Consider the following 19,779-nt stretch of genomic DNA (forward strand, 5'->3'; position numbering starts at 1 on the left):
TACAGAGTAAATTAAATACAACAAAGTCGAACTTATCCGTATATGGGATCTCTTCCTGTTGCATTTTGAGAAAATGAGTATAACAGAAGTATGAATGAATGAACAAACAAAAACAAATGTGTTCAATCATTAAAATTAATGAAATACAAGTTTTGTATACACATTGCTACATATATACAAAAATAGAATTACAGCAATAAAAGAATGCACACATATATAAATATAACATAAATAAATAATCAATAATTATATAATAAATAAATAGATATGAATTCAAACCCGAAAAGTAAAGGAAATTAAATAAGTACTCAATCGAAGTAGTATTTGTCGTTACCTAAGTCTGAAAGCCTGCCGATTGCTGTTTAGAGAAAAACAGGGGCGAAGTCCCATCCTGCAATGTAGGGTACATAACGGATTTTTGCTGAACTATGAAATCATAAATTCCCATAATGTCCCACTCCCAGTGTATGCCGGTAATATTCATGAACGCTTTACCACTGGAGGCCGATTATGATTTAATAATTTGTTAAGATTTTCATCTTCATCACCAATGAGTGCGAGCGAGATGCCAAAGCAACATGCCTCAAGGTCGTATCAAAGCAAGTAGAAAACCTTATCAAGTTCTTAAAACAGAACCGCCCTTCTCGTACTTATCTCTATAGCAAAGAGAATTGACTCTAATAAAGAGGTAGTTTAAGAAAAAACGTACCCCTTAGTTTGACATCCAAACAGATGGCGCTGTACTGCGCCATATGTTTTGCGGTCACTGAATTGTCAAACGTCAACATTTGACAATCAGAGTTCCCGCAAAATATATGGAGCTGTACCTACAGAGCCATCTCGTTTACCTGTCAAATTCGAAGCACGAATTGACTTATATTATACACATCTTACTCAATCAATGTATCTTTTGTCTAAAAGCGACATTGGAATTGAAACTCAGTAAGCAAACTGATTGCCAGGAAGTAACTTTTCGTGAGGAAATCTTGATAACGTCCAATGAGGGGCATTTGACAGATTCATATCTATTCAATGAATTTCCATACAAAATAGATTTCGTTACGAAATTTACTTAGATGCTATGCCGGTTACTGTTTACGTAATTTACGTTAGGCTGTAAGTACAGGTAACACCTACCCACTGTAAGGCTTCAAATTGAAAGCTCGTAGGCTCATAATAATCTCGAGCTTTTTTTTTCATGCGAGTGCTATAAAAATATATCTAACACAATTATTTTACTCGTAGCCTGAACACCTCTGCTCTTTAAACTAAAACTTTTACCCTAAGCAGCAACGTAAATAATACATCAATTTGATTTCGTTAACAAACCCGACGTATGAAAATAATATTGGTACCATAATTTAAGTTAATGATTATGTCCCTAACTCTATTGTAAGCTGTAAGTACAGTTGCCATCAGATATATCGGAGCGGCCAAGGCGCTCACAAATATCTGAACACGCCTCTATTGTCAAGGCATTATAGTGTTCAGATATTTTTGAGCTCCTCGGCCGCTCCGATATATCGAATGGCGACTGTACCTACAAATACGTCGTAATAACAATTATTTCGGTTCCCAACTAAGGTGCCGGAACATCGGCATGTCACAATTGATCACCCATGAGGCAACAATCTATGCGTCGATTCACATCGAATCGACAGACAATACAAGTCAGAGTGCGAGCAATTAATCCAGCCGACTGATGTGGGCAGAATCAATTAAAAACAATTAACATGGGAGTTATGATATGCCATTAGGTAATGTTGTGACCGCAATTGTACCTACCGTCCCATCCTACATTTTAGTGGGTAGATACTTTTTAATTATATTGTTAAAAATTTATTTCAATTCCTGTTCAGTCATCAGCAACAATATGTTACACGATGAAGGCCGCAAACATATCTGAGATCTTATTTGTAGAGCGATAAGAACGTGTCACATATTTTTGCAGCCTTCGAATTGTAACATATAATATTAGTGCAGGTGACTGTACCTGCTAGTTTCGCGGAGGGCAACCTTGTCTATTTAGCTCATCTTTGATCTTGAATGCAAATGAGAAATTAAGCCAACCATATTTAGATGGTATTACCGTGATACAATCGGACAAAATGCAATTATTGCGCGGACAATAGCGGTCAGTTCGAGTGGGTTTTGTTTTGTTCGGATTTCGCACTTCATTAAATTACTCTTTCAATAGTATTGTTCGGCATATAGATCGTGTAATGATGAGCATTTTTAATTTGACCGCTGTTGATGGTTGTTTTGAAATAATATCGGTTACGCCCTGAATATGTCAGCATATAGTCGTTGTTACACCCACTTTTAACATGCATTATTTATTTAATTGCACAACTTCATTTTAAAGTTAATAAGGTTTACATGCTCAACTTCACGTCAAAACTGTCTCTTTCGTGACAAAACACAATATGCATTCGACACACTGGTCGTCCGCTTTATAACGCGCAAAAACTAACCGATACCAGTGGGGTGACAAGCGACGTTTCTGGCGCTCTCGGCTCAGAATTGCTCCGATTATTAGGGTTGGCACAACTTGACGTCCCTTTACGTACACAACCACATATAAGATAATTACTTGAATTTTGACAACCCTAAGTAGTCGAAAGGGATAGTGCCATACATTAGAAAGGGACAACATGATTCGTCTGTCTGAGTCGCTGTCAAACTTCGATTTTGTAGGAAGTATCGTTTCTGTACGGTAGTACTGTTATTTATTCTGTAGCGATACCTAAAACTTCCATCTTACATGCGTAAAATAAATAATGTTATGTGTGTGTGTGTGTGTGTGTGTGTGTGTACGTAGCACTTTACGGAGGATCGAAAAAAAATATAAATTATATTAAATCATTTTATTAATAACCTAACATCAATATAGATTTTCTTAAACAAATAACATGTTTTGACTACTTATTCTATTTTGACACGGCTTTGGCTAAATTATAAACTATGTAAATAAAAGCACACTAGAAAATCATGACAGGTACTAGACGTAAAAACAGCTACCTAGATTTAACAATCACCGAAGCAGTTATCTGCCCTAAAGTTCACATAAATATTTTGTACGCAAACATCCTGGACGACTGCATTCTTTAGGACATCTAGAATCCAGATCCAGATGTTCATTACTTTACTGAACAAGTAGGATTTAAAATCAAGTTTCTGTGTGGGCGAAGGTTTCTGCGTGGTGGCACGGAGGTCTACACCTATATGAAGTAGAAAGCGTGCGGCTGCAGCTCGAGCTGCGCCATCTTGGCGAGCAGGCGCAGCAGGCGGCGCTGCGGGCGCGCGGCGGCGGGCCGGTGCGCGCGCACCACCTCGGGCCGCAGCGCGCGGCACGCCGCCACGCGCTCGGCTACGTGGGGAGGCATCTACGACCATAACATCGAGACTATATTTTACTTTCTTAAGAAAAGCCTTTTGCGTAACATTATAAACTGGTAACTAGGAATTACTGTTTGGGACTGTAATTTACGAACATCAAAACTCTTAACTCTTCCAACCTTTACAAGCCATGATTATCGGGAATAATACTTACACTGAAAAGCGGCGAATGCAGGATGGGCGTCCAAAGAGGCAGAAGCTTATTGAGTACGGTCGAATTGCACTCCAGCAGAGATTCCAGCAGGCTCAGAAAATGCAGGTTCACCGTTTCCGCCAGCTGCATTAAAAATAAACTTAACGTAAGTATTGCCACCCGCTAATTCTTCATGATCAGTGATCGGAACTATGGGAGTAAAACTTTAACAAAACTTGCTAAGCGGACATAAAATAGTGCATACAGCCCTAAAAATATTCATGTCCATAGGGATAGGAATAGTATAGTACTTACAGCCATAAAAATATTTACATTCATAGATATTCGAATATTTTTAAGACTATAAGCAGCTTTTTTACGTCCGCTTGATAAGTTTCGTTAAAGTTTTACTCCCATAGTTCCGATCACTGTTCATGATACATCGACAAGTGGAACAGTAGTCTAAAAGGACATTCGTCGTTTGATAGATGAACATATATATACATAGCAGGTTCTGCTAGAAATATTTAAAACATATAAGATACGTACCACTTTAGACTGCACGGTGACCTGTAGTATGCTCGGCACCAGCTTGCACCAGAAGTCCAGCAGGATACACACAGTGGTGTGGTTCGCTTCGCTACTAGGGGTGCTGGCCGCCGCAAGTTCTTCAAGGTACAGGGTCCACAAGTGGCAGAGGATGAAGGCGTGGAAAAGTGCATTCATTCGTTGAGGTGCCGGTTTTGTTTGCTCCACGTATGAAGACATTATTGTCTGGGAAATACAACAAACAAATTATATGATGATAAACTGCATCAACGCCGCTCACCGAGGACAGTGCGTTCGTCCACACATCATGGAACCTAACTGATCACGCGCTGTACGGTTTTAAAGGAATTTACTACGTTTCCCTAACGCCTCCAAGCGCGAATCAATATGCGTAACGATCGAATCCTATGAATCGAGAGATAAAGGGATTCTCGACGCTTGTTTAACTTCTATATTTCCTATCAAGCACCTGTATGTGGTCGGTGATGTGGCAGTTGGCGTCCTGCGGCACGGGCTGCTGCAGCAGCTGCGGCTCGGAGCCGGCGCCGCCGCAAGCGTTGCACAGCGCGCCCATCACTAGCCACGACACCAGGCGGACGCGGGTGATGCACTCGCCGACTTCTCGCGATCTATTATGGAAAATAAGACTGCTTTGTCTCTGATTTTTCATAGTTTTAAATAAAGCATGGTTGGTAGATAAAGCGGGACGGGGCGTGGCCATGGACAATGTACATGTCGCATACATTTGGAAAGGTGCCAAGTTAGTTACTGAAGCGCAGGCAGACCGAAAAGGAGCTGGCGGAATAACTTATATGCCTGACTGGACTGTTGAAAGGATACAACCGTTAGGACCGAGTGGAGAAAAAGAGGGAAGCCCTTCGCCCAGTAATGGGATAGCGAAATCGACAAATTAAATAATAATGTATACCCAGGTAATGCTGTGGTGGTGAGCCAAGGCAACACATGGCGGCCCTGCGAGCAGGCCTTGCCGCCTCTTTCCGCTGCTAGTTCTAACGCAACGTATTGAGCGATCCCACCCTTCACGATCGCTCCCAGCGTGTCCTCGTTGAGACAAATTAGGTTGCGGTTCACTATTGACTTGGAGACGGATCCCTGGTGACAGAAAACGTACACTTTGCTATAGTTCTCTCTCTTTCTCTTTCTTTGCATGCCTCAATTCAATATGACATAAGAACAGAATGGTCCATGAATGGGCGTTGTCGTTCAGAACTTTGATATATGGAAGTAGCTTTGCACGAGCAGCCCGTGTTCATGGTACCTTGATCTTGTTGAGCAGGTGCGGGTCCTGCAGCAGGTCGATCATGTCGGGCAGGTGCGGGCGCATGCAGTCCACGGCGCCGGAGCCGACGTCGCGCGCCTCGGGCCCGCTCGGGGTGAGCAGGTCGCCGGTGTTCAGCGCCGGCGGGAGGACTAGCGTGCAGTTGTGACCTGGTGTACAATTGTTTTAAAGTTCAATAAAATCTATTAAAAATATGGGTCAATATTACGGGATTCAAACTACACACAATTCGACATAGACTCACAATAAGCTCGATAAGGCTTGTATTAATTATTAAATAAATTAATGAAACAATTTAATACAAATCGACTTAGTCTATACTATAAGTACCTTGCAGCACAAACTGGATCAGTATGAACAGGTTCTCGTCCGGGATGGTGGTCTTCGTGCGCAGCGCCTGCACCAGCTCGAACACAAGCACTCGGCACACCAGCAACTTGTCCCGGTCGCGACTGAACACGCGCACGCAGACGGCGCTGAGCTCCGAGATGATGGACAGTTTGACGACGTAGTTCTGGATGGAATAGCTGATGATCTTGGAGATTGGCTCGAGAATGCTCTGTGTAAGAATGGCCCAAAATAAACAAATTAGTATTGTGTAATATTGCTTGTCACTTTAAATTATAGTCAAGTCTAGAAAATGCAAAACATTTTTTTGTTAATATTCGTATATTACACACACAATAAGAACAACTTCGCAGGACTGTGAAGAATTGCATTCCGAAAATAACGAGTATGATATTGTTTCTTGCGGAGATCTAAAGAACAGAGAACTTCAATTACTTTTTTTTAACGCTGAATATTTTAACAACAGAAGTAGCTACGAGCAGTTGTAGCCATAGTCATCACTCATTTATCACTGACCTTGTTCTGATTAGCTCCGGGTATCCTCAGCACTGAAGCGGCAGCTCGCAATAGAGGCCCAGGCTCATCTAAAGCTGGCAGTTGCAACACTATGGAGCGAAACAGCGCTTCCAGCTGGCTAAGTAATGCGCAGCAGGCGGTGGTCGGGCCCAGCACTTCTGGCGCCAGGCACGACAGGTACAGGCAGATGTTCGACGCGATCACGGATATTTGCTGAAAACATGGCTCTTTAATAGATCACTACTTTTTTAAAAGGTCATCAGTATAAACTCACGAATTGACAAAGCTAGTTCCAAAAATTTCTCCAATCTTCTAAATACTTATAGAACAATGTAAATAAACCGTTACTTAAATCTAGACACGCGGTAGCGAGTCCAGCCAAGTTCAAAGAAAAGGGATCTGGCGACGTAACCGTGTGTAATATTACACGTAAAAATAATTTGCTGTAAGTTGTGTTGTAGTAAGTACACTGTGAAGAGTAGACAATTGATGGTAATATAAATGAGTTCTCAGTTAATTATAGTCATATAGATTTATAAATGTTTTAATAAATACACTCAAATTAGGCTATTGTAAGAGTTACATTATATAAGATCATAACCAAGCCAAGTTCATTATAAAAGAGATTTCAAAGAACGGAAATAGTTCATAAGAGTTTACTTACATCGATAGGCAGAGTCTTCTTAGAGTTCAAATGCTCGACCACCAGTTGCAGCGGCCCACACGGGTACAGCTCGTTGAAATCGACGAATGCCTGCGCGATGCTCTTGAAGAACATCAACCGCTGTTTCTCTATTAGATGGAGAAATTAAAACAGTAAATAATTTTGGCTATGGTAAGTGACAGAACTATGTCAGAAAAGGTAATGAGTAAAAATGATCGTCTATCTGTATCCCAAAAAAAATATACGAAGCAACAAGATTAACGAAACGTAAAAAAAACCGTGACATGAACCTAAAAGATTCCGAGAGTGCCTGTTGCCATAATCGTGGCAAAAGTTCTCAAATTATCATGTGACGCTGACAAATTATGTTTCTGCTACTAATGAGAAAACTTACCGGGACTCCTTAGCAGGAATATCTGCAGGAATACATTGTTGGGCGCCAGTTGATGCAGCACACAGCGCAGAAACTGATGAGCTACGAACACTGCGCTGCCCGGCAGGCGGGTGTTTGTCTCAGTCTGCCAAGCGTAGTTGCCAAGTTGGACCACCCTGCCAACAAGTACCGGGGGTTTATAAGCTGAACGGCTTGACACTTAACGGTTTTGCAACTGTTGAAGTTTATAACTAAATAGCACGGTTAATACCTTCTCATGTTGCGTTTATCGTAAGTGATCGCTTTTCAAAATTTGTTACAAGTAATATACAATTAGTTTGTGCTTGGTTTTAATCAATTTTATTTATACCTAAACATAAATAAAATATAAACAATATTTAGACGCCGCGCAATCGTATGATTATTATGATACTGAATTTGTATAAGAATGTCCTATAATATTTAGATGTATTTATATTATTATGATTATTGCCATAAGGATAAAATTCGATAGTATAAAAAACTAGCTGTCGAGCACAAACTAAAGGTAACCGATTGATATTTTTCTGGTCTAAAAACGAGATTTTCAAGTGACTTTCCTACCCAAAGTAATTTAAAAAAATTATCATTTTTACAATTTACAAATACCATTAATATGACAATTTTATAGTTCTTTTTATTGCATGAAAAACGTAATATATGAAAAATTGCGCTAAAAAGGTACTTACAGAGAAAAAAGGAACAAGCTCACCTGCTGACGTTATGCAGCAACGCCGGAAGCATGCCGGCCGCAGCGCACGGCTCGCGGTGCACAAACGTGGCCAGAATGATCACGCAGAGCCCCAGCTCTTCGTCGCTGTACTGCTCGACTGCTGTACCACATTCTGCGCCTGGAATATTTGAAAACAGTAAACATATAAGTATTTCAATCCGTTGATCATCATCATTCCGGTCAAAGATACAATCAGTGGACGAAGGAATTGCCAAGAACTAAACCAAACTGTCCGAGCTCTTGAGCCTCCTCACAATATTTAGAACCTGGTGACTATTGATAACTTTATACCCCAGTAACCTTTATAACCTGGAAAACTTAGTCTATCTTCTACTTCGAAATTGTTTTTGGATGAAGTTGCAGTCAAAGTAAAATGTATAGGCTCACAGCGGTACTGCAGCGTGGTGTCGGGGCGCGGCGCGGTGCCGGCGTGCGCGGCGCGGCGCCCGGCGCGGCTCGCCGCCTCCCACCAGCCGCCGCCGCCGTCCGTCGCGCTCTCTGCCGAGTGCACCACCCACCAGATAAGCATTCAACCAATAACAGAATGGGGTTGCCAACTGTCGGAAATCACCAGCATAAGTTTTACCTGTTTCTAGTTTGATTCTATGAAGTTTGGCTAGAGCTAGCAGGCCATAAAATTCTCGAAAAAAGAAGAATTTCACGCTTTTCTTAAGACAAAACCTATACTGGCGCCATCTGCAAAATACTTCGACCGGGCAACTTTACTAGGCACTATAGTCCGGCAGATAAACTTGTCAGACAAAAAAGTATGACATCGAACCATCACGCCTACATTTATCAAATTGGTCTGCAAGAACAAGTATGTCTACATTGGCGTATCTACCTGAACTTGGAGGTCTCGCTGTCGGCGGCTGAGGTGGCGGCGGCGGCGTGGGCGGCGAGCCGAGCTGCGCGGCCTGTCGGGCCAGGCGCCGCGGCGACGCTCCTCGAGACCGGCTGACAAATGAAAACAATCCTCCCAATCATCGGCCCGGTCTTGTGCTACATAATCGAAATCGTAATCGGGTACATAGAGGTACCACGCCTGTATATTCCTACATCAAGCAAGGTCTGCGAAAGTATCAAATCATAGTGAATTATTTGAGTGCTGAGGAACTAGCCAATAAACCGACGCTTGGACGGCTTGAAAAATTCTAGGTTACAACTTAAATTCACCCATCAAGGCAGATTTCTTATAATCAAATTAAGAGAGTATAACTAGCATAATACGGATACTTACGTGGCACCCTCAGACGAGAGTTTCTTAGTTAAGTCCTGTGGCCTCGATGTCGGCGTTGGTGTCGGCTCTGGCTCGTGCTGGCTACTGGAGTCTGTCTTGTCGGTTGAATCGTCTACGTGAAAATTTTAAAATTTAATAAGCCTGTGAAGAAAATATGTCATAACACTGGTATTACTTCGTATAATACGCCTGGGCAAACACATTTCTTAGTACTTATAAAGTAGCTGACTGCTAATAAATTTGTATTGCAGTCATTAGATGAGGTTTGTTTATCAAATCAAAAAAATGAATTCAAAAGAAGTTGCGTAAGGAAGGCCGAGTGTGGTACCTGGTGGTAAAGTAAGAGCTTCGCGGACACGATCGACCAGGGCGTTGAAAACTGGATACTGGTCCTTATTAGGCTTCGGACCTATGGGCAGCAATCTGGAATAGTATTCAGTAATTAGTATACTAGTAATTCCTAACATAAATAACATGGTAAACGTATGGTAATATGAAAAGACATATGCTCCAGACGAGCAAAAATAAGCAAAAGCACAGCCATAGTATGTACCATTTTTCTGGAAGCCGTTACGTAGCCATACGTCCACACGGAATGGGAAGCCTTTTTATAGGCCTCTGGATGAGTAGAGGTTAATGTATACCTCTCTGGCGGGGGGATGTGGAAGGGCTGGTGCGGCTGGTGGTGCAGCGGGGAGGGCGCGTTCCACGCCAGCTCCATCTTCGACAGCGGCGACTCCGGCGACGCGTATGCGCCAGTGAAGGCGCGGACTGGTAAATGGACAACCGTGTTGTAAATAACGGCCCCCTAATCGTAAAATCTTCGTAATTTGAAAAAAAAAGGTAAATATAAGCTGATTCAGATCATATGTGATGTTCCACAGTAAAGGTACCTTATGGTGGTTGGCGCTTACGCTATTATTGACGATGCTCCAATACGAATGCGATCCTACGCGGCGTAAGCGCCGACCGCAATAAGGTACCGTTACTCATGGAACGTCACAATATTAGATTCAACGAGTTTGTGGAAATAATAAATAATTAAAAATAAATTATAAGATATCATTAAAGAGATCTAAGACGGAATGTGTGAGGAATGAATGGAGAGCACAAGTTTAGAAAATTCGTAATTTGGAACACCTTTCGGTATTTGGTATACCAAACTAGCGTGAAGTGTACCAGTGGTAAAGTGTGTTTACCAGGACTCTTAACATTGTCCTTGCGGTGCGGCGGCCAGGCTGCGAAGTTCCCGTCACCGTTCGAAGAAGGCGCTGTGTCTGGAGATGTGCTGCTGCCCACTGATAAATAATAAAATAAGATATAAACCTAAAGGCCCAGGACGTTATTCACGTAAAATCCGCCACTGGAGGACTTGGTAATTTTTTCTTTAGTATATGATATTTATTTCAGTTTATAAGCATGTAGGTTTTTGATTTGGCCAATGGCATTGGTGTATCTTTGGTAGGTAAATGTATTGACACATTGTCAATCCGCATTTACGAAGTATTTTCGCTACATATGTATGTAGCTCAGCAGTGATTGAGGACACAAAGAGGATGTAGAATGTTCAATATAACAGTATTCATGTTCCTTACCAATGATCCTCTTCTGTTTTCCCAATATTTTAGCCCGCGGTGAAGTCTGCGGCCCGTGTAGTTGATCGGGCCAAATCTCTACTGACTGCCCGCTCATAGGAGTAGATTTTCTGGAAATTAAAAGTTTACATTTATAATGTCGAAATATAGTTATAAGGAGAATGCAATTCTTAAGAGGCGTAAGGCCAAATTTTATATATGGACGCCAAATAAAGTTATGTACTTACAAATTCGAAGAGTCACTACCGATGGAGACCGAAGAACTGGTAGACAACTGATGTGTAGAACGAGATCCCAATTGAGCCTAACAATAAACAATATAAATTAAATAATATCAAACCTACATAATGGAGGATACATAAGAGATAGGTAGCATCGTAGTAGGCAAGACGCAAAGCTAAGACGAGGTAGGTATTCAAATACATAACGCACTTTACTTACAATCTTGCTAAGCGGTGGGTGGGGCGCAGATGTGGTGGCAACGGTCTCAATCTTTGGCGGCGGATCTTCGTAATGCGACGGCTCATCAAAGGAGCCCTAGAAACACAACAATAACATATTCTTATCAAAAAAACTTTATAAGATTTATTATAGTAGTGAACGTTTCTTTTTTAATTCAATTGTTAAATACTGCATATGCCTTGAACTAAGAGTATAAGAAGAAATAATTACCGGTGCAGTACTTCCGTGTACAGTAGTGTCGACGTCGCTGGTTTCAGGAATAGCAATCAGTTCGCTCTCCGACGATTCATGCTCGAGGCTCCATTGCTGATATCTATCGATAAGATAATATGCAGATGAATTTTGACATCAATAATACGAATGGCGAGAAAGTAATATTGACAATGGATATTATTACAAAAGAGAGTGTTCGACGGAGAAGATATATAAAATACAAATTTATTCCAATGAGATTTTTTATGATTTGTTGAAGATTAGTCTTAATTGGAAGCGTATTTGAGAATGCTAAGGCTAGATTCTATTTCGTAGGTCGAGTCGGATCAGGCTAAGTTTTTATGTCAAGTATGACGCTCCTATGAGATATGTAATTATAATTACGCATTTTCACTGCCAACTTAAAACGGTTCGAGCTCAACAGATTGCGCTATGCCTTTCTAAGTAAAGTATAAAGTTGCAAAGGACTGGTCGAGGCTAAGGCCCACCTGGCGTCCCGGGGCGGCATAGTTCGGGAAGGTACTGACTTGTCGGCGGGCTGCTCCCAGTGCGTGGGCATGGCGTCCGCGGGCTTGGGCTTGCGCTCCGGCGGCGCGGGGCTGCCCGCCGCGCGCTCCGGCGCCGCGCACGACTTCAGCGACGGCTGGCTCAGCTCTGGATGCCCAATATTGAGAAAGGGTCAACTAATCATTAATCATTATTAACTAACACAAACGGGACTTAATAGCGTATTAAGTTTTAAATTTACCTCCGACGTTTCGAGGACGGCGTTGTCCCCGTGGTCTCGGCGAAGACTGGCTAAAGTTGACATCAACATCTTCTAGCCGCGCGAGTTTACTACGAACTTAACACGCGATTAAGTTCCGTTTGTGTTAGTTAATAATGTGTAAAAATCGTGAAAGTTTAAATCAGTGTAATAATTAATCGTTGGTGACACTACTTGCCACTTAAGAGCCCATCAACGTGCTCACTAGCGCCACTGCTAAATAATTGTTATTATTTAAATTTAACGATAGATATTTTTAAAAAGGGGGCCGCTACGTACTGTATTTTGTATTTAAGTACCTTTTGAACACATGAAACTAGTTTCTATTTTGCTGGATTCGTCGATCTATGTACTCAAAACAAAAAAGACCGTTTTAACTTTGGACGCCTAGATTGACGAATCCGGCAACGTAAAAACTATTATGATGTATTCAAAAAGTATTTAAATACAAAATACAGTACGTAGCGGCCCCCTTTTTTAAATATGTATCGTTAAATTTAAAAAATCACAATGATTTTCCAGTGGCGCTAGTGAGCACGTTGATGGGCTCTTAACACACATGTGCTAAATATCGAGTTGGTTTAAGAAGAGCTTCAGCTTCCCTTATATAAAGTTCCCCTTTAAGATTTTTTATTTTATTTCACAGATCTTACCTCTAGTGGTGTGTGGCATCACAATCATGGGCGGGATGCGCTTACAGACGTGGTATTGCGCCTCTACAGTGTTGAGAACGATGCGAACTAACGACTGTACTTGCGCACACAGTGTTCCGCTGCCGTAGTGGTACTGCAAAAGAAGACATATTTCTTGCTAAATATTCAATATCCAATAGTATTTAATTCAGCCTAGATGCTATCTATGTTGTTAAACCCTTAGGGCTCGAAGAACCTGACTAGACTGCGTCCACACTAAGCCACCTGACAAGGTATACGCGACCATAACTGTCACTGCCAAGAATGGCAACGCGGTGAAAATTGTGGTCGTAGTTCACAATAGTGTTTCTCTTGAAGCAATAAAACCGTACGAGAGCACTGTTGCGCCGCAGAAAAACTTTCAGTCTAGCCCGCGTAGGGAACATGCCAATGTTAACGGCCTCCGTGTTCCGTAGTGTAGCATAGTCATCTCTCTCTATCACTCTTTCATATTAGCGCAACAGTTACAATTGCGTTTCGTTCGCTACGGAGCGTTAGCGATAGCAGCTTAGGCCATAAATAGTAGAATATTGCAACACGATTGTAGGATTTATTAGAACTATACCTTGTACATGACGACGGACAACGCCATAAGCCAGTGACGTCTGACATGGGGCTCTAGAGCGTGTAAGGAGTGAGTGACGAGGGTGCCGGCCATGGACATGGGGGCAGTCACTCCGGAGCTTGAGCCGGGACTGCTGCAAAACTGTCAAGAAAATATATCATGCCGTGTAACAACTTTATGTTTTATAAACTACTTATTAGGGAAATACGGCCTAGTCACACTTGTAAGTAATTTACATACAAAATATCCTCGGATAAGTAAAAACTGGGATATATGCGATTTTCCATTAAATAACAAAATGGATAGGACTAGGAACTACGTAGTTACACGGTGTTTCTTTCGGGGTATTGCTAAGTATATTTAAGGAAACTGAATGGTATAGTTTTTTTTTGTATTTTTCACAAAAAGTAATTAATAGTGTTATTGTAACACGAACATTATGTTTAAATTCACCGAAAAATTGAAAACTATGACATATCAATGACATTTCGAATATTGATCGTCCGAGATAGTACTTGCATTTAGTAGTAAATGTATGAACTCATACTAAGCACTAATCAATATGTAAACAGGCCCGAAGGCAATTGTACACGCTCGTACAGTCAGCGTCAAATACTTTGTAGCAGTCAAAGTGGCCAAATAGTTCGGTATACCATACTAAATATATAGTGTACCGAACTATTTGGCTACTTTGGTTGCTACAAAGTATTTGACGCTGACTGTACACCTACCTTATTTGAAAAAAAAAATACTTTAATTATCTCCAAAATTGAGTTAATTCGAATACCGGTTTCTTTGAGAATCTTACTCAATTTAAGCTCAGGAATGCACCCACGAAATTAAAAGACTTGAAGAAACACGTGTATATTTGTGGTACTTTTCTGTAATTTGTCGGGAAAAGATTTACCAATTTTAATCTTTAATGCCATACTATTACGTCCCGATTTCAATCGTCGATTGAGCATTACAAAAAAATCGCCTTATCTTAAGACTTAAGAGACTTACTTGTAACAGCATTAATGTTGGTTCAGCAATGCTAGCGCCCATCAAGTGGTTTTGGTCCAGCACCTGAGGTAGGTTCGCTATGAACGCGTTGAAGATTGCAGATTGCCTGTATACGGAAAATAAATGCAATGTAATGAAAGATAAATAAAAGGAATTTACGTAAGCTACTCCTATAATTTGTACTAACACATTTTTGTTTTTAATTAGTTACAACATACAAGGGTTTAAAATAAGATGCCATTAAAGTGGCTGGTGTATTCTTTGACTAAAGGACAACACTCAGCAGGTATCTCAGGAGATCCATACATTTATTTTATTATATTGACGACCGATCTGGCCTAGTGGGTAGTGACCCTGCCTATGAAGCCGATGGTCCTGGGTTCGAATCCTGGTAAGGGCATTTATTTGTGTGATGAGCACAGATATTTGTTCTTGAGTCATGGGTGTTTTATATATATTTAAGTATTTATATATATAGTTGTCTAAGTATCCACAACACAAGCCTTTCTGAGCTTACTATGGGGCTTAGTCAATTTGTGTAAGAATGTCCAATATTTATTTATAAATTTATTCATTACATCTATATCAAGTGTCTAGTTTTATGACAATACATAATTCAAACGCGTACCTTAACGTATGTGGCGAGATGTGGAAGCATTTGTCGATACAGTTATAACCCAGGAGCAGAAACAGATGCCTCAGCACCACCTCTTGGGTTTTCAAAGATTGCTTGTCTTCATTCGGGTGAGCTTGATCAGACCTAGCATGTAAAATAAAATATTGTAGCCTCTAATTCGGCAGATGTAGTAGATGGTCAATATGGCCATGTACGACCCCGTACATTAGGTATGCAATGCACTAACTGCATTCTTAATAAAACAATAAAATGAAAACCATTTATTCCGGACCACAGAAATCCATAAAATACCGTACATTTGAGCGCTAACGTGTGACAATGCAATTACCACATAACTTATGGCCCCGTACTGTCGCCATCAGATATATCGGAAAGGCTATCGTCAAGGCGCTAGAGTGCGTGTTCAGATATTTTTGAGCACTTCAGCCGCTCCGATATATCTGATGGTCTGATTCAGCTGCGGAACATTTAGCATTTCCTTACGCGTTTTTACTTATTAAATTGTCGATGCCAACTGTCCATTTTTAGATAAAACAAACCAATAATTAATAACGTGCACGCTTATGTAGTGTTACCTTGACAAGAACTGCATAAGAAGAAACACCAGCAGATTGGTAGTTTCCCTGTCGGCTTCCTCCAGGTCTACCGCTTTAGGCATCACGGTCATAATTTCCTCAGTAGACCGTCCCGACAACGTGTGCAAGCCCTCTGTGAGACAAACACATAATTTAAGTGCCTTAAAGTACGTGTATCAACTCACAGTAGCCACCAAGGATTGTAATTAGTTTTGAAATACCTGTTAATATCGTTTTAAAATCATAAACCGTTTAACAACAGTATCATCGTATGAGAGAAACACGTTATTGTAGTATATAATAGTAGGCGCGATTTTTTGCATGAATAAAACCAGTGTTTTAAAAGAATCCTCTCACAATTATCGCCTATGATATTGTCTTATGGTTATGTTTTTTTTGCCACAATCTCGTCCCACAAACATGTCCCTTAACCACATAGGATGTAGACACCATAACATACCGTGGTTATTAGCGCGCTGTGGAGTCGGTATAGACGCGGGCGCCGCCAACAGCTGCCCCAGGCCAAATCTCGAGGTCTTCCTCTTCAATAGCGGCGCCGAGTACTGGCGGGAGTAGACTTTCTCTCGCTCTGGAATACAACCACCTTATCTATTACTAGAATTGTACTGTAAACTCGTATTTAAGGCTAAAGTAAAAATATAATATTGAATACTAAGAAAAAAACCGTGCTTTTTATTACTCGTTTTAGACCAGTTTAAATTGAAGTTAACCTTAACATACGTCACGGTTAAATCAGCTTGACGAAATCATCACGACACTTAAACGACACAAAATAAAAGTGCCCAGGAACCAATTTGAAAGCTGGAAATGATTTCCAGGAAGTCCTTTTATAAGGCCACTTCGTGCCAAAGGACGCACTTAAGGTATCTACAACAGACATGTTGAGCGCCGTGATAGACCTCTCTGATTAACTCACCGTGTTGTCTGTCCGGCTGCGGCGGCATTGTAGCGGGGGCAGAGATAGTCCTTTTGTACGGCCACTTGGTGCCGAAAGAGGCACTCAAAGTGTTCACCGCTGAGACGCTAAGTGCCTCGTGAGCTCGTCGCACTTTGTACTGGAACCATTCGGAACTTGTGTCCGTACTAACAAGTTCTGTGAAAAATGAAATTATTAAGTTTAGTTACATTTAAAAGTACATACAGGAGTTGTTTGTAAATATAAAAGAGGCATAGAGAGAAAAAAACAAACAAACACAACTCACCAAAAAATAAAACAGCCAACAGCAATCTCCTAAAATTACAATAAATTAACATTCATTAAATGAAAGTCAAATTAAAATGTTACAAATAAAGTTAAAAAGTAAAGAAAAACATATTTTTAGTTATTATAAAAACAGTTCTCCGTCTCCACTAACCTCTCAAATTGTTGAAATCCACGTTCTTATTAGAGTTGATCTGTGCTTCAAGAAAGAGTGCTTCGAAGCGATTGAGGAAAAACTGCCACGACAGAATGTTGCGGTCGCTCAGGGTATTATGGAGCTGGTACACGCACTGCAGTACCATGGCTCGGTCCACGATCACCAGATCGAATTGTGTTTCCAGGCAGTATACGAGCAACTGTAACAAGGAGTGAAAAGCGAACTAACAAACACCCCAAAATACGTAAGATAAAGCTAAAAAGTCTCCTTATTTTAGTGTTGCCCGTCTGCATTCTAAAGGAGCCCGTGGCCTGCTTTGACAACTGACCCCAAGAGTTGGCGTAGACACTAGTTATATACGCCACCACGCTTCCAACCAAGAGTGGAAACCAGTCCTTATTGGGCCGAATTTCCCCTGTGGATTGATTAATTAGTTGAGTTAAATAAGGTGAGGTATTCTATTTTAAAATATCTGCGTGTCAGTCTAGAAACCAACACTTGGTGTCAAAGCCAGACCGACACGTTTTGCACAATATACTTACGTCAATGGCATTGTCATGTATGGTGCCGATGTACAAGGTGGCCCGTTGCGCCACGTACACGTTGATATCGTCCATGCTCGAGATGAGGTAACAGAAGGCAGTGGCCAGCGCCGTCTGGAGAGGCAGGCTCGTTTTGATGGGCGAGCCGTCCATAAATCTGGAGACAAAGATTGACTCACTATTAGACCATTTAAACATTTGTTAATGACTTTCTTTCGTAATTTGGTGCGTACTAGATATTTAAAGAATTAAAATCATGAAATGAAACGATGCACTTCGAAAACCAAAAAGCTCTGAGCCCCATTTTGACATTTGTATTTGTTAGAAAGGAAGAAAATTTAATATATATATTATATATATGCTAATTTTTATGAATGAAGAAATAAGATGGAAATATTTGTCGTAAAAACTAATGCCGCCACTACTCCGGAGTGCTACACATTATTTCATTTGTTTCTTCACTAGGCAATGACTATGACGTCACTTGATTGTGATCTGATTGTTTTTCACTTTACTAGATGGCAATGTTCGTTCACCTGATGATGACGGTGACCTTCTCGAGCGCGCGGAAGCGCACGCGCGCGTCCCTGTGGTGGAACTGGTCGCGCACGAGCGCGCAGAACACGTCGCCGCCGCCGGCCAGCGTGCAGCAGTGCAGCAGCACCGGCACGGCCACGGAGCAGATGGCCGAGTGAGATGCGTCGCATACGCTCCACAGGCTGTAAAAAAATATTGTGATACTGCTCGCGTCCAAATACATCGCAAAGGCCGTTTCAGGCCTTCGTGTAAAATCCTTCAATTACAAGATTTACAACCACGTCTTCATGATTTACTATATAAAATTCTAAACATTAATATTTAAAACCAACATAGCGATATGTGATTAGTGAACCACCACTTACTTGTCAATAAGCAGGTTCTCCTGGCACCAGATCAAGAACCCTCTGTGTTCGGAGAGAGCGTCAGCGTTCAGAACCAATACCTGCAAGCACTGCAGCAGGTGGTACAACACATTTGGATGGGACGTGCTTTTCAGTTCCTGTACAGAAAGTCACAGTGTTTTAGTTCAATAAGGCATGTGCATGTTCAGTAGATAAGAAACTTATCTATTTTTAACAAAACATTATTTAAGCAGTGTTTCTGCGCCTACTTTTTAAACATCAATCTCATAATCATCTATGTGATACGTGAACCTTTTGGAAATTAGACGGTTATTGATTTAAAAAAACGTTTTGGAACAAATGATAATTTTGTAATGAAATATTGTATAAAAATTCTTCGAATGTATTGCATTTAACCTGGTTTATTTAGTGCTAATTTTGGAATATATATTTTGCGCTGGACGTTCAAACTATAAACTGAATCTAAAACACCTGTGATCAGATCCTATCTAACCTGCAACAGCTGGTGTATGTACTGCAACTCCTGGGGCAGCTCGTCAATACAGAAGTGAAATTTTCCAGCAGACGTCGGCCAGAAGTTGGTCATATCTTCCTCAACTGATTCCGCCATTGCTTCGTGGTCTCCCAATAAGTTAGGTGTGGATACCTGAGAAAGGTGTACATTTATTGGACTGGCAGTTAATGAAGAATACAATTTTGATAACTCCATAACCAGTTTTTCAGAAATTATTAGGTGTATTTTGAGGGCTGCGACTATAACGAATCTGTTACGACGAGGCCAAGACGAACAAAAAAAAGCCGGGCCACTACCTAACTTTTCTCGAACCGTTTCGTCTCAGTTGCAAACCCTAACAGCTTCGTCCCAGATAACACCAGAGAACTCAAATTCACAGGATAAGATGTCGTTATGGAACATATGAAATACATTAAGTTACATCAATCAACCCATCATCCCCCACATTTTACATGAAATGTTTTTGGTGGGATAATGAACATCTGTATCGCACTATTGAAACCCTCACTTCTTTCGAACGCCAAAATACCTCGATTGAAATAATTGACATCGATCCCGCAGCTACCAGCCTTGCAATTTACTATTTAAGAACTCCTTTCTATGTAATTCTGTGTGAGGTTATCACACCGTAACTCTAT

General features: G+C 41.0%; 1 protein-coding gene across 7 annotated transcripts in view; it reads right to left on the reverse strand.

Moving 5' to 3' along the window:
• Positions 1-2,859: 2,859 nt before the first annotated feature.
• The window catches only part of LOC133534417 (protein unc-79 homolog), a 35,250-nt gene continuing 18,330 nt past the window's right edge, over positions 2,860-19,779 (reverse strand). For 4 of the 7 annotated variants that reach the window (XM_061873518.1, XM_061873517.1, XM_061873516.1 and 1 more), the window contains 34 exons: positions 19,121-19,273; positions 18,628-18,764; positions 18,262-18,444; positions 17,726-17,882; positions 17,181-17,382; positions 16,742-16,918; positions 16,265-16,408; positions 15,805-15,937; positions 15,221-15,352; positions 14,593-14,698; positions 13,588-13,728; positions 12,984-13,116; positions 12,053-12,218; positions 11,562-11,664; positions 11,331-11,426; positions 11,117-11,193; positions 10,890-10,999; positions 10,494-10,592; positions 9,939-10,065; positions 9,623-9,717; positions 9,295-9,406; positions 8,899-9,011; positions 8,442-8,552; positions 8,034-8,172; positions 7,304-7,458; positions 6,910-7,037; positions 6,246-6,458; positions 5,712-5,940; positions 5,361-5,530; positions 5,010-5,194; positions 4,551-4,710; positions 4,082-4,306; positions 3,554-3,676; positions 2,860-3,386 (listed from right to left, as the gene is read on the reverse strand). In XM_061873518.1, coding sequence (XP_061729502.1) covers positions 3,222-3,386; positions 3,554-3,676; positions 4,082-4,306; positions 4,551-4,710; positions 5,010-5,194; positions 5,361-5,530; positions 5,712-5,940; positions 6,246-6,458; positions 6,910-7,037; positions 7,304-7,458; positions 8,034-8,172; positions 8,442-8,552; positions 8,899-9,011; positions 9,295-9,406; positions 9,623-9,717; positions 9,939-10,065; positions 10,494-10,592; positions 10,890-10,999; positions 11,117-11,193; positions 11,331-11,426; positions 11,562-11,664; positions 12,053-12,218; positions 12,984-13,116; positions 13,588-13,728; positions 14,593-14,698; positions 15,221-15,352; positions 15,805-15,937; positions 16,265-16,408; positions 16,742-16,918; positions 17,181-17,382; positions 17,726-17,882; positions 18,262-18,444; positions 18,628-18,764; positions 19,121-19,273 — 4,899 coding nt within the window. In that variant the 3' untranslated portion in view covers positions 2,860-3,221. The remainder of the gene's footprint in view (positions 3,387-3,553; positions 3,677-4,081; positions 4,307-4,550; positions 4,711-5,009; positions 5,195-5,360; positions 5,531-5,711; positions 5,941-6,245; positions 6,459-6,909; positions 7,038-7,303; positions 7,459-8,033; positions 8,173-8,441; positions 8,553-8,898; positions 9,012-9,294; positions 9,407-9,622; positions 9,718-9,938; positions 10,066-10,493; positions 10,593-10,889; positions 11,000-11,116; positions 11,194-11,330; positions 11,427-11,561; positions 11,665-12,052; positions 12,219-12,983; positions 13,117-13,587; positions 13,729-14,592; positions 14,699-15,220; positions 15,353-15,804; positions 15,938-16,264; positions 16,409-16,741; positions 16,919-17,180; positions 17,383-17,725; positions 17,883-18,261; positions 18,445-18,627; positions 18,765-19,120; positions 19,274-19,779) is intronic. The other 3 variants (XM_061873520.1, XM_061873521.1, XM_061873523.1) reach the window with 3 other exon arrangements.

This window comes from Cydia pomonella, chromosome 2 (genome assembly GCF_033807575.1).
Source record: "Cydia pomonella isolate Wapato2018A chromosome 2, ilCydPomo1, whole genome shotgun sequence".
Classification (NCBI taxonomy): Eukaryota; Metazoa; Arthropoda; class Insecta; order Lepidoptera; family Tortricidae; genus Cydia; species Cydia pomonella.